This window comes from Eublepharis macularius, chromosome 13 (assembly GCF_028583425.1).
Source record: "Eublepharis macularius isolate TG4126 chromosome 13, MPM_Emac_v1.0, whole genome shotgun sequence".
Classification (NCBI taxonomy): Eukaryota; Metazoa; Chordata; class Lepidosauria; order Squamata; family Eublepharidae; genus Eublepharis; species Eublepharis macularius.
This window is the reverse complement of record NC_072802.1, coordinates 20,671,749-20,685,006: the sequence shown is the minus strand read 5'-3', so window position 1 is coordinate 20,685,006 and position 13,258 is coordinate 20,671,749. Positions and strand designations below refer to the sequence as shown.

Below are 13,258 nucleotides of genomic sequence, written 5' to 3'. Positions count from 1 at the left end.
GAAGTGTTGTGGTTTGCTTATCATCAGCAGAACTTCTCTCTAACAATGCTAAGTTCATAAATCGGCACGTGTGTGAATCGGGGGGTTAATATCCTGTATGGAAAAATGCATCATGTTTTGGAATGTGCCTTTGGATCAACAAACCGAACAACTCCCTGCTACAAGAAAGCCAGCAGTGAGAGAGTGGACTAAGCTTTCTCTTGCTTTTGTGTTTGTTTTTCACTTGAAGCCAGGTTCTTTGTGTGTAGGGGAGCACTAAAAAATGTACTCATGATGACTATTTCTACCCCTCCCCAACACACCTGCAGTAGTGCAGTCCATGACCTCAGGATTCTACCATCTTGTTCTTCAGTATGAGTCAGCCGTCACAGATGAACCATGGCGGATAGAACTTTCAAGTCACCCACAGTCAACTTTTCCATGGCAACAGTTCACACATTTAGTTGAGAAACATCAAGAGTTGTATATGATGCATATTTAGCCTAGCCTTAACAGTATCATTATCATCTCCCATTAGGTGATGTGCGTCCCAGAAGCGAATGACCAGTTGGACTCCCGCTACTTTGGCGAGCTCCTTGCAGAGCTGAACCGCAAAAGCAATGACCTACACAGCTGTTTGCTCCAGCATGTCGAGAAACTAGGAGGAAGGTACCTATGTCCCTTCCTACTTCTGGTGTTCTTGGAGTCTTGGGAATCTCTTGCAGAGTTTCCAGTTGGTTGGTTTGAGAGGCATTCTGCAACTGGATTCTGCGAGGAGTAATTTAACAAGTTTGTTGGGAAGATGTGGTCCATTAACCAAAAGCAGTAAACAAAAGATCTTGAATTCCCCATTCCAGAGAGTCAGTCCCCGCTGCTGAAACCAACCAATAATTTCCATGATGGAAGTCTATTATTAAAAACAAAAACAAATTGTAACTGGAGAAAAAACATAGTTCTTAGAGCACCTCCTTTTGCATGCATCCAGAGTCTATCCTCAGCATCTCAAATTAATGGATCACAAAAAGAGGCCCTACAGCAATGGAACTCACTCCCAGGTGCATGGAAAGCCACATTCACAACTACCCTCAAACAAAAGAGCCACCTTTACTTCCACCCTTGGCATGATGCTGACTTGCATATGTGAATGAGCCATCACAAATGAACCATAGCAAGCAGAATTTTGATGTCACCCATTGTCAACTTTTCCATAGCAACAGTTCACACATTCAGCTGAGAAGTTGAATGTGTGAGCATCAGTGCCCTACAGAATTGCCACCAGTCGAAGTATACCACAGTGAGCTAAATAGACCAACAATGCAACTTGGTATAAGGCAGGTTCATGCGGAAAATTGGAGTCCTTACTAGAGTATTGTATGTGTGCATGTTGGATGGGTGTCCGCTCTTGTTTAATGTATTTACAGCTATAAAAATGTATTTTAAAAAATGCCGTTTATGCATGAAGGAATGAGATTAACAATGAAAAATGCTTAATATGTAAAAAAACTTAAATAGATGATAATTCAGATGATTGGGAGATATTCTGTGGAGCTGACATTGCTTTGTGCTTTTCTTACAGAAGATATGAAATTGACTCTTTTAGTCAGGTAAGTATATCAAACATTTCCAGTGTCTTTGAGCCATGGGTAGAGTCCGCTGATACAGTGTAGACACATAACATAACACTTAACTATGGCTAGTTGTGTTAATCCTGGTTAAGTTCCCAAACATAAATTCAGAGCGTGGTTTTAAGCGTAAAGAGATATGTACCCATAAGATGTGCCTGCTGAATGCAAGCCGAGAGAACAAGGCCATTTCCACACGGCTTACCATCTTCCGGAAAACAGCATCTTCGCGCGTGAAATCATGCTAGGAAGACGCTGTTATCGCGTGAGAAGACGCTGTCTTCTGCGATAACAGCGTCTTCTCACGTGAATTCACGCATGAAGACACTGTTTTCCGGAAGAAGGTAAGCCATGTGGAAACGGCCCAACAAAGGGTCTTAGATTTAGTTTCCGTGGTGCAGATATAATGCTTATCACAAAGCGTGGACTTAGATGTTGCAGGAAATCTCTGCTGGCAGAAGGGATTGGCTTAGGTAGAAGGAGGGTTCCTTCATTTTTTCCACTTCTGGCTGCATCTTTTTTAAAAACAATGTTCATCTAATGCAGCAGTGACATGGATGTCGCCTGTCTCTTCCTTGGTTTATTCAGTGGGGCATTGCCAAGTTCTGAAACATCTGAGAATATCCTGGGATGTTTTCTAGTGAAGGTGTGGCCTGATGTGCACAATCTTGCCAGGTTCCAGCTGATGGCAGGGGATCCCCCATGGCTGCTCAGCTGGGCAAGACGAGGAAAGTAAGGGGGGAAATGGCAAGTGAGGAGACAGGTAGAATCTGACATCACTCCCTGTGTGCCCAGAAGTGATACCAGCTTGTGGCTGGGAACACTCTAGCATTTAGGAAAAATTGCACAGTGTCGGCAACATGCTGACATCATTTCCATGTGTACCTTAGTGTGTCATCAGCAACATCATTATAGTACCAGGGAGCTCCTCCTTGGTAAGTTGCCAGCCTTGTGCCTGCAATCCTGGCACAGTTGCCCCACAGGGGTTGTATTAATCACTTCTTGGGGCACTTACAGTGAACTATTCAGGTTGGACGATTCACTGTGCAGGTTGGATGGTTTCCCAGGCCCCAGCTGATGGCGAAAAGAGGATGGCTTATGGAGTACAGTAACAGTTTTGCTGGAGATGGCAGGAAGGGTTGTCCTCATAACACTTCCTCTGCAGAAATGATGGATTAAGAAGTAATTTTGTGGTGACTTTTCCATGCTGGCAGCAGCCTGAAGAGATTGTGCTTGCGAGGGATTCAGCCGTCGCCATGTTTTTAATAAGTTGCATGCAGTTGGCTTGCAGTGAACAAGATGGATTGTGCCTTTCGTTACCTATTTCGTACTTTTGAGTGTCCCAGTTTCCCACTGATTTCTGCGGTGGGAGAAAGGCTTGGGTAAATTCACGCAAACAGCAGCAAGTCTGGTTTTTTTGTTTAGTTTTGACAGCAAGTATGGGTTTTTAGTTTTTTCAGTTACTTTGTGCTTGGTACAAGTAATACTTTGCTGCTTTAAAAAGTGTGTTTGAGTGTAAAGTGAGACAATCCAAGGCTAATTTTCTTTCTTGCTTTTTCCTTATTAGACAGAAGATATTGAGAGTTTGATTCCTAAAGGGCTTTCAGAATCGACCAAGCAGCAAATCCGTTACCTCTTGCAGGTAGGGTGGGGGGGCCGTGGGGAACAACAGTGAATTTGTTTATGTCGTGAAAAAGCGTTCTAATTTTAAGCTGAAATCACAGGTCTGGAAAGATTTTGGATTCTGATCCACATAGGAGAGAAAATACCATTTTTCTAGTCTGATTTTAATTTATTTTTACTTTTATGCATATAGCCAGGGCTTTTTTTCTGGGAAAAGAGGTGGCGGAACCCTCGGAGAAAATGGTCACATGGCCAGTAGCGGCGCGGAGGGCAATCTCAACTCCCCTCTGTCTGGAGATCAGGGGGCAGGGCCACCGGCCATGTGACCATTTTCAAGAGGTTCCGGAACTCGGTTCCACCGCGTTCCTGCTGAAAAAAAGCCCTGCATATAGCCATCAAAATATAAAATCAACAATAAATTCCAAAGTGCTTATCAGTAGGGTAATAAAATTGGGTCATTCGCATACAAGGTAGCGTAATAGACTGATTATCCATACCTCATTAAAGCTTCCAAACCATCCAGTTCTGAAATTTAGATCCCAAATTCTGAAAAGCTCAGAGAGCTTCAGATAAGATCGAAAGACAGAGATCTCTAAAGAACATGTTGCTTAGTACAAATAATTTTTGTGCGAGTTCTTCTTGTTTAATCCTTTCCACTAAGGCACACAGAGACTTCCTTTAGAGTTTAATCTTTATTGAAATAAACTCTAATCTTTTTTAATAAAGCAAGACACTAAAATATTAAAATGAAACCGATAATTGATGAACATATGTGTGCAATAAAAAAGTAAATATCTTAACATTTCTCAATTAAAACTAAGAATGATTTAAAATCAGATCACTCTACTGTGGAATGTGTTGGATTTTCAATAAACAGAAAGACAGATACAAATATTTATCACCTAAATCATCTTCATGAGATTTCCTTAATCAGAATCCTAATCTCCTATCTGGGTGGCCTCGTTTACACTAATTAACATGTGCTAACTATAAAGACACCTTTGAGTTCTTTCACAGGTGACAATATAAAAATATGATTGGACTTAGATTTATCCAATTCTTCAGATTTTCAATCATGCGACATTTTATCCAAAGCCAAGTGTGAGGTTGTGTAGGTGCAAGATAAACTCTAAATCTTTAGAAGCTGTCAAAAAGTTAAGTGAGCAGATTATTAGTGGCACATTCTAGCAATGAAAGAATCATTCGTCTACCTTTGTCCAACTTTTTAATTGGCTGTCAAAAGATAAAAGGAATAGCTGTTTATTACGTTACTTCCTAATTACTACATTAAAGTTCATACGGAGTTCACTAGAATACACAGGTATAACTGGAATATATTGTGATTTAATCCATATTCCCACTACAGTAGTGATATCTGGAACCCTCCCCAGGTATGCAGAAAAATACTACTCTGTAAATTTTGGAAAAAATACCACCACCATCCTTGGCCATTGAGAACTGAGCATGCTCGTCGCTTTCCAGGAACCACAGAATGCTGAGGACAGCCGCGATGAAGAACCCAAAAGGAAAACAGGGTGGAGGGGAAATAGATTTGCTCAAGTCCCTAACAGCTTGTAATATGCTGAAAGGAGAGATTTTGGTGGGGGGAATTTTGCAGTATTTTTTCCTCTCCTTCCCCTGATTGCTTGGAGTCTCTTCAGTTGTAAAATGTATTACAAAGGTAGCTTTTCTCCAGCTTGGTGGCGATTCAACAGATCCTTGAAGCAGTTTTTAAGTCAACTGCAAGTCTAAATCAGGAAAGGTTTTGAATGAAAACTGTGTTCCCAGACGCGCTTTTCCGTTTTACTTTCCCTAGATGAGAGTGACGGCGGATAAGTCTATGAGGCTGGTCCTCGCCACGTTCAGCAATCTTCGAGAGGAACTCCTCCATCTTCAGGATGACTTAGGGGTAGGTGGCTGCCTCTGGGTTTCAGCTAGTGCTGTTTGAGTCGTAGGAAGCCAAGATCCAAAGTGTTACTTTAGATGCATCGTGGAATTCTTGACCTTTTCCTGTTGAATGACAGACTCCCGCCACGCCTTACCTGTGCTGTCATGAACAGCTTTTGAAACTCACCTCTTTTTCAAAGGGGGAGCAGTGTTGCTGCACACTACTTGAGAAGCAAAAATGCACAACTCTTCTTAGGGGGGTGGAAACTAGTTGCCTGGTTATTTGAAGCCAGGCATGTACTTTAGACATTTCAAAACTGGCCCACGTATCAGTGAGATGCATTTTGTCATTTCTTCCCTGTCTTCCTTTAAGAGAAGTATCTCTGGGGGTAGCACTGCCCGCCATAAACCTGAAGCTTTCCCCTCCTTCCTCCCTCCTCTTAGCATGCATGCCACCTTCCCAAAGAAGACCTTTCTATAACAAATATTTTGGTTTTACAGAAACTAGAAACTGACAAAGCGTTACTTGAGAAAGACCTCTCCTTCAAAGAGTGCCAAGTGAGGGAGTATGAAACGCTTCTGGCATCTGTGCGAGAGAATAATCGCCAACAGCAGGTAAGCTAGCCTATTTCTCATGTGTGAAATGACGATTCTTATTTAAGAATTCGTTCAGGAATGAAGTAATTAAGCGTTCGTTTATTTAGGCTGTAGTAATTTCTGCACTGGTAAACCAAAGGACGGTTTGTACATTATCTGTCTGGCGTGGGTGTTGCTTTGAAGTGTTTTAGGAACTCTTCTCCCAAGGAATGGTGGGGAATGGGTGAACGACAGGATTATTTCCCATGCTTGTGGAGAAAAATTCACCAGCTCCCCTTCAGATATGACAGAGGTTTGAGCAAAATCAAGCGGGAAAACTTTTCCTGGGTTGTTGCACTTCCAGCTGTGGGGGGGGGGGAGGTATTTCACATTTTGATCATTTCCCAGCAAAGAAGAAGAAACACTCGCCTATAAAAAAGTAGCACATCATGGGGGAAGGTACACTAAGCCGCCTTGCCTTAAATTTTAGCTTTCTATGTCTGCAGCCTTTTTGTTTTACACAAGTGCTTGTTCCCTCATCCTGTAAAACGGAGATGTTCCGCCGGGCCCTTGGCTGAGTGCCAGCGTGCCCTTCTTTCATCAAAGACCACCACTTTTTCTGGGGCTGTCCTTGACCATCTGCTGTGCCCATATACGGACTCCCAAATATTTATTTAAATAGCCTGCATCTGGACTATTTTAATGAATTTTAAAGATTATTATTGATTTTATGGTTTTGATTGATTCTCTGTGTTTTATGAAGGTTGTTAGCCGCCCTGAGCCCATTTGTGGGGAGGGCAGGGTATAAATCAAATCAAATCAATAAAATAAAATCCACTCGCCTCTCCTCATCTGCAGCCTTAAATGGTATAAACCAAGAAAAAGTTGTAAACAGCCTTGGCCGTGGGGGAGGACTTGCCAAGCCCTGTAGCCATATTGGTCTACGCAAAATCCGAAAACAAGAACAAAATCTCTGTTGGAGTACCTTTTACTGTACAAAGCAAACACAAATTAGCATAAAGAACTCTTCATCAATTTATAAAATTTAATCCAATGGAATGGCTTAACCCTGATTCTGTTGTGGATGTAAACTGGATGCAGGGCTTTTTTTCAGCAGGAACGCGGTGGAACGGAGTTCCGGCACCTCTTAAAAATGGTCACATGGCCAGTGGCCCCACTCCCTGATCTCCAGACAGAGGGGAGTTGAGATTGCCCTACGTGCCGGCGCAGAGGGCAATCTAAACTCCCCTCTGTCTGGAGATCAGGGGGCGGGGCCACCAGCCATGTGACCATTTTCACCAAGGGCAATTTAAACTTTAAAAAACTCCCCCCTTGTTCCAGCTGACCCAAAGTGACGTCATTGTGCGATCTTGAGTTCCACCACCTCTTTTCCTAGAAAAAAAGCCCTGACTGGATGTATCTTGGCATGGTATAGCAGTGCTTTTAGTGTTGTGTGAGGGAGGCGGTTTCTGCTTTGAGCAGCAGCTTCCCTTTCCGCAGTGCATTTTTGCCGCTCAGAATGTGAGCAGTGATTTGGAGCGTATTCTGGAAGGCTCCAAAATGTCAGAAGTCCACACTCCTACAACAGTCCTCTAGACTGCTGCCTGTGGCTCTTAATACAGGGGAGCTGCCTAAGTCTGAGTCTGACCGTTGTTCTGTCGAGGTCACTGTTGCCTGGCCTTGACTCTGACTGGCAGCAGCTCTCCGGGGTCTCAGGTAGAGATCTTTCACATCACCTGCTACCTTTTTTAAAATGGACATGCCGGGGATGGAACCTGGGATCTTCTTCATGCGCAGCATTTGATCTTCCACTGAGCCACAGCCCAGTCTCATGAGCCACAGCACAGCACGTCCCGTTTGACTGAGTCTTCTGTGATTTTCCTGCCATAGAGTCTTCCAAATAGTGGGAGGTCTGAGTAGAGTTGCTTTGTGTGTTGTTCGTAGAAAGCCCTCCGAGAGTCTACTCTCAAGTGTCGCTCACTGGAAGAACAGCTCATCTCTCTCCGGCACAATGATGGGGACAAGGAATTTCGGCTGAAGGATCTGGAGTACAGCAAACAAGCTTTGGAGCAAGAAGTCCAGAGCCTCAGGCTCCAGGTAAAACCATACCTTTGTTTTTGCTTCCTGGGGAGCCAGGATGCTCGGTTCCAAAAGACTGAGATTATGTTTTGCTTAAGCTTTGTGTAGCGGTATCAACATGTGTGGTGCTTGTGTCATCGGTCTTCAGTTGGTGGGCCAGGACAATACTGGGCTACATGGATCAATATGTCACACATCAACTTTGTGACTGCCATTTTCCCTTCCAGCAAAAGTGACTCTTAAGTAATCCACACTGCTGTTTTCTGTTTTGCAAACTAAGCTGAATGACCCTTTTTGCATGCACAGGTTTCGTCAAACCCCCTGATCCAGACCACAACCGATGAACTATCCAGCCGCTATGTGGAGATGATCAACCAACTTAGGGATGATAAAGACCGGCAGATCCGCAGCCTGAGGGTATGTTGGTTTTCTGCCAGGGGAAGCATCGCCAGCATAGCTCAAATGTGGATTCTACAAGATACGGTCCTTTTGACCTGTGCCCATTCGGTATATCTCAAAGTACAAATACAGTCAAAAAGATCCTGGTTTAATTCTCAACGTTGTTCAAAGCACTTGCCATAAATTGGGTTGGATCCAGCCCACAGGGGAGGAGGGGGATCCTCTTTGACCACTGAACAGACTCTCTTTGGGTCTCATTGGTCAGATGTAATAAAGAGGGTGGGAACTAGGCAAGACGGGGTGAAAAAAGTTAGCTGGATCCAACGCATTACGTCAGCCATTCTTGGAATAACACTGCAGCATAAGTTTGTTTTTATTAAAAGAAAATTAAACAAATTCATGTTGGTCTACCGACAGCTGTGACCTGTGGTGATTTCATGTGCCCGAGTCTGAGCATAGGATGCTGGAGTGCAAATGGGGGGGGGGGGGTTGTCATCTTTATGCCCCACTTATGGGGCTCGCCTCATGTAAGCTTGGTTTTATTTTCTCCATATTGCCAATGGGATCCGAGACAGACAAAAGAGTAGCTTCCCTAAAGCCACCTATTAAATTCATGGTGGAAAGGAGATTTGAACCATAGATCCATTGTGGGTCACACATCCATCTCCTCGCTGTCTTGCACTCTCATTGGCAAAGGCCAGGGCTCATTTCGAGGGGGAACGCACGGGAACGCAGTTCCAGCAGTTCCCCAAAGAGGTCACATGTTAGGTGGCCCCGCCTACCTGGCTCTTGGCCATTTGGGACCCGTTTCAGCCTGGATTGGGGTCAAAACGGCCCAGATTGGGCCTCTGATGGGTGGTGGATCACTCTCCCACTCAGCAGCAGCCTGATCATGACCACTTTCAGCCCCTTTTTGCCATTTTGGGCCCAGTTTCGGCCCTGAATGGCCAGAATTGGGTCCAAAACAGCCATGATAGGCGATGTCAGGGGGTGTGGCACATGCAAATCAGCTATGCTAATGACACTTCTGGTGATGGCAAGGATCAGGACATATGCTAATGAGTTATGCTAATGAGTTCCTCCAGCTTTTTTTCTACGAAATGACCCCTGGCAAAGGCCATGTCTCCTATATTACCCAGTTTCATTCCTTGACCCTGTCTCCATGCATGTGTCTCTTCCAAGGCTCCTCAGCATGTGCTCTGTTCTTTCCATGCAGTCTCAGTTATGTGACTTCCAGAAGGATATTTCAAAGAAAGAGGGGACTGATGCTGACCTCCAGATGCGTCTGCATGAGTTGAACTTGAGGCTGGAAGAGAAGGAGTCTTGGATTAAACAGCAGGAAGAGGTAAGTAGCATTGGTCTCCGTTATGGCCTGACCTCGGCTGCCTGTCTTGATTGATTAAGGAGGGTTGATATCAGGGATGATCAGGTCACAGGACGGGCACTTTAAATCACTCAGTGCTTTGAGTTTTTCAGTTTTCCTCCCTCCAACCTCAAGTGCAAAGACTGCAGCCCCAAACCAAAGCCCACGACCTTGAATCATGTTGGATTGAATGGTTTCTAAGTTTTTCTAGACTAAATGGAAAGTCGCCTTCGATTATTTCCAAGTCACATTTTTTTTTAAAAAAAAGGTTATTAAAATTATTTGAGTACTTAAAAGTGGTAGGTGCTGTCTTAGGGCGTTCCCCCTTCCCATTCACACGGGAGAATGTGCTTTCTGCAATGTATATACATATCCTGCTATAAAATGAGGCATTCCCTCCTGAATGATAGTGCTGGGGGAATGCCACTTCTATAGCAGTGTCGTAACGAACACCATCTGAAAACAACATGCTTTGTTTCTTCTGTGCAATTTGTGTTTATATGCAAATATATACAGATTTAATTGGTGAATTATTGGATTGACCCCTATTAGAATAATCAGTTAGGACTTGCTGAATGGAGTGACAATCTAAAAAAAAATATCAGAGCAGCTATTCTTATACAGCTACTTCTTCCTGAGGATGCTGTGCTCATCTCCTAATCTTGTGAGATACCCTTTTCTAGTTAGTCATGCCTGGAATCCCCACACCCAGTTCTAGGTGGTTTGTGTTATTTACAGAACATGATGCAAACTCTAGGCATTTACAATGAAATTGACAGTGTCATTTTTACCCTACCATGACTTTCTATTCAATGCAATTTGCAGTTTTAAAAAAATACTGTCCCACTGAGGGGCACTATTTAAATTCAATGACAACTTAGATCACTTACAGAACTCCACACTGCAATCCTACTATGTGTGCAAATATAACATTATCACATTAATTCTTCACTATAAATTTGCCCATAAATCAGAAGTTCTTTAGTAAGTACCAGCATTATCCCAGATCCTAAAAAAGCCTCATAGTAAATGCTCCACTGATGTGGGAATCTTCTTGGAAGATGAGCTCTCCTCCTCTCATGCACAGAAAGTTCCTACTGTGACACACGTGCACACCATCTAAATATATTGGCTTGAATCCTATGCATTCATTCCACGTGCTCATCTCTCCAGTTGTTATAGAGGCTGTTGTCCACTGTGGAGTGCATTCTTCTGGCGTGTAGGTCGTTGAGGCTCCTTGAAAAACATGGTTCATGCACAAATGGAAGTGTCTAGTGCATGAGGAAGCATACTCCACAGTGGAAGAGAACACCCTCAACAGCTGGAGGGAAACACACGTGAAAAGATCAGCATTTCCCCAGCCACATGGCATCCATCCCAACTTTGCTGCAGTCTTCTGTTGTAAAAGAGTTTTAAGAATGATTTCAGCAGAGCCAAGGAAAACTCAGAAAGTACAAGAATGCTCCATTTTGCTGGGTGGAAGGAGTAAAAAAGGGCTTCCCGTTCACAATTAAGCAAGACCAAAACTACTGGGCGTGGAAGCAGTTTAAGCTAAGCACCATTTCATTCAACAAGGGCCCAGCATGGCAAGTTATGTCTGCATTAGGACCCACATACAAAGTAGTTCTTTGTTACTACAAGACTGTGTCGTTGGCAAGAATCGGAGTGTTGAACGTTTTACTCGTGTGACTTTTTACTGTTAATAACCCAGAACATCTTACTAGGGAAATAAGTTTGGGCATGGCACAGACAGGGAGGGACTCCATGACACAACACTGGTTCTACATGCAGAATGTCCTGGACTCTCCAAGGAGATAGATCAAGATTGGTAGCTGTGTTAGTCTGTCTGTAGCAGTGGAAAAGAGCAAGAGCCCAGTAGCACGTATAAGACTAGCAAAATTAGTGGTAGGGCATGAGCTTTTGTGAGCCACAGCTCATGAAAAGAAATGAGCTGTGACTCACGAAAGCTCATACCCTACCACTAATTTTGTTAGTCTTATAAGTGCTACTGGGCTCTTGCTCTTTTCCGCTGAGCTATCCAGTTAATGAATCTCAAGTAGCAAGGATTGAGATTATATTGAACTTGATGGGCTCCTGGCCTGGCTCGCTTTCAAGCAGCTTTCTGCATTCAGGTGCATTTCTGAAATCTCTTCCAGGAAATCTTCAGGCTGAAGCAAGAGAAATTAGCAGGCAGCCCATCCCAAGGAATAACGAAGACCATCATCACTAAAAAGTAATGAAGTTGCACACAGCAGCTGGTTTTTATAGACGAGGGTGCCTCGAGCTATCCAGATAGATCGTTTGCCTTTTAAATTTAAATGGGAGGATAAGAACAGCCTTCCATTGTAGATTCTATCAGGGTTCTTGGGTTTTAATGTAGCGGCATGCCTGATGCTTTGAATAGGATTTGCATTTCACCTCTTTAATGAATGAGTGGTATTAAAATATGGGTTTGATAATGCTTTGGCTTTATTAGCTCTACTTAAGGCTGAGGAATGATAAAATATCCCCCGTTTTTTCATTTATTATTAGTATTGATGTTATTATTCCTATTAATGTTTTAATATGAAATGTGATGACCTCAAGTGCCTCTAATGAAGAATGTTGTAGCTGGGAGGTGCAGTGCCTCCTGAAGTCTGTAGCTTCACAGCTGTCTCAGGTGTTGCAATTTGCAATTCATGGGTCTCTCTCCAGCCAGTTAAAATGACACTTGTGGATTATTTAAACATTGGAAAGAAAGGGACCTTGAGAAATCTACGTTCAGTTGTTGGATGTCTGGCAAAGAAAACCTGATGAGTTAAGGTCTACATAAGTAAGATCTACCATTTTGGTGTGGGCTGCCTGGGACCTTCCTACAATATAATTTTAGCCGTAATGAACAGGCATGCAAGGAATATGTCATCTCATTTTGAAGTACAGAATTTCGTTAGCAGTACTAAGAGATGCTTTTCAAACTTCAGGTACAGGAACCAGTATCCCATTCTTGGGCTCTTGTCTGATGACTACAAAGTTACATCACCTGTCAAAGAATCACAGACTATTGTAATTGAAAAAACTGGAGAAATGTGGAAGCAGGTAAGTTATCTCTAGGCGACTGTCACTTCCAAAAGCCATCTGGAGAACGTGTACTGGAGGCCTCTGTTCTGAGCACTGTATGCATTTGGGCTATCATTGCTTGAAATGCGCAAGCAAAGCATGTACTCTCCCACTAAACTGTGGCCTCTTCTAGTTGTGCTGGGCGAGAACACAGTAGGGAGATCCCAGTTTTCTCACTACGCTGTAACGTTTAAGAGGTTGTGAGAATGCACTAAAATCAAGGGTCCAGTGTTCAGTGAGCACAACTGCATCACAGATTCATTTATCCCTTGCATGAATGTGCCCGACTAGCTAGAAATACCTCAAGTGTTGGCTTTCCAGATCTCCCTTTTCCTGGTTTGCCTTTATAAGAATCAAGGGCTGTATTTGCAGCAACGCTGAAAGGTAGCATCACATTAATTGGGAGGATTTCATTGACTTGGAGCCTGTGCGGCATGAGCAGAGTTGTGCTGCATAACTAGCAAATTTTTCTGTTTTGACTCTCCCACTGTGCTCACATATGCCTCCCAAAATGTGTTCCCTTGTGGAGCATTGGATCCCCTGGAACATGACTGGGGTCAATGTGTCTTTCTGTCCATATGGGTGGGCACCCTTGCTTTGCTGGATCTTTCTCAAAACATTTCAGATTTGGGAA

The 13,258-nt window shown here is 43.4% G+C and overlaps 1 protein-coding gene across 2 annotated transcripts in view; it reads left to right on the top strand.

Moving 5' to 3' along the window:
• POF1B (POF1B actin binding protein) overlaps positions 1–13,258 on the top strand; it is a 46,963-nt gene that overhangs the window by 30,977 nt on the left and 2,728 nt on the right. For both annotated transcript variants that reach the window (XM_054996062.1, XM_054996060.1), the window contains exons 5-14: positions 518–648; positions 1,556–1,583; positions 3,169–3,243; positions 5,041–5,133; positions 5,613–5,726; positions 7,632–7,784; positions 8,073–8,183; positions 9,382–9,510; positions 11,685–11,761; positions 12,489–12,603. In XM_054996062.1, the coding sequence (XP_054852037.1) occupies positions 518–648; positions 1,556–1,583; positions 3,169–3,243; positions 5,041–5,133; positions 5,613–5,726; positions 7,632–7,784; positions 8,073–8,183; positions 9,382–9,510; positions 11,685–11,761; positions 12,489–12,603 (1,026 nt within the window). The remainder of the gene's footprint in view (positions 1–517; positions 649–1,555; positions 1,584–3,168; positions 3,244–5,040; positions 5,134–5,612; positions 5,727–7,631; positions 7,785–8,072; positions 8,184–9,381; positions 9,511–11,684; positions 11,762–12,488; positions 12,604–13,258) is intronic.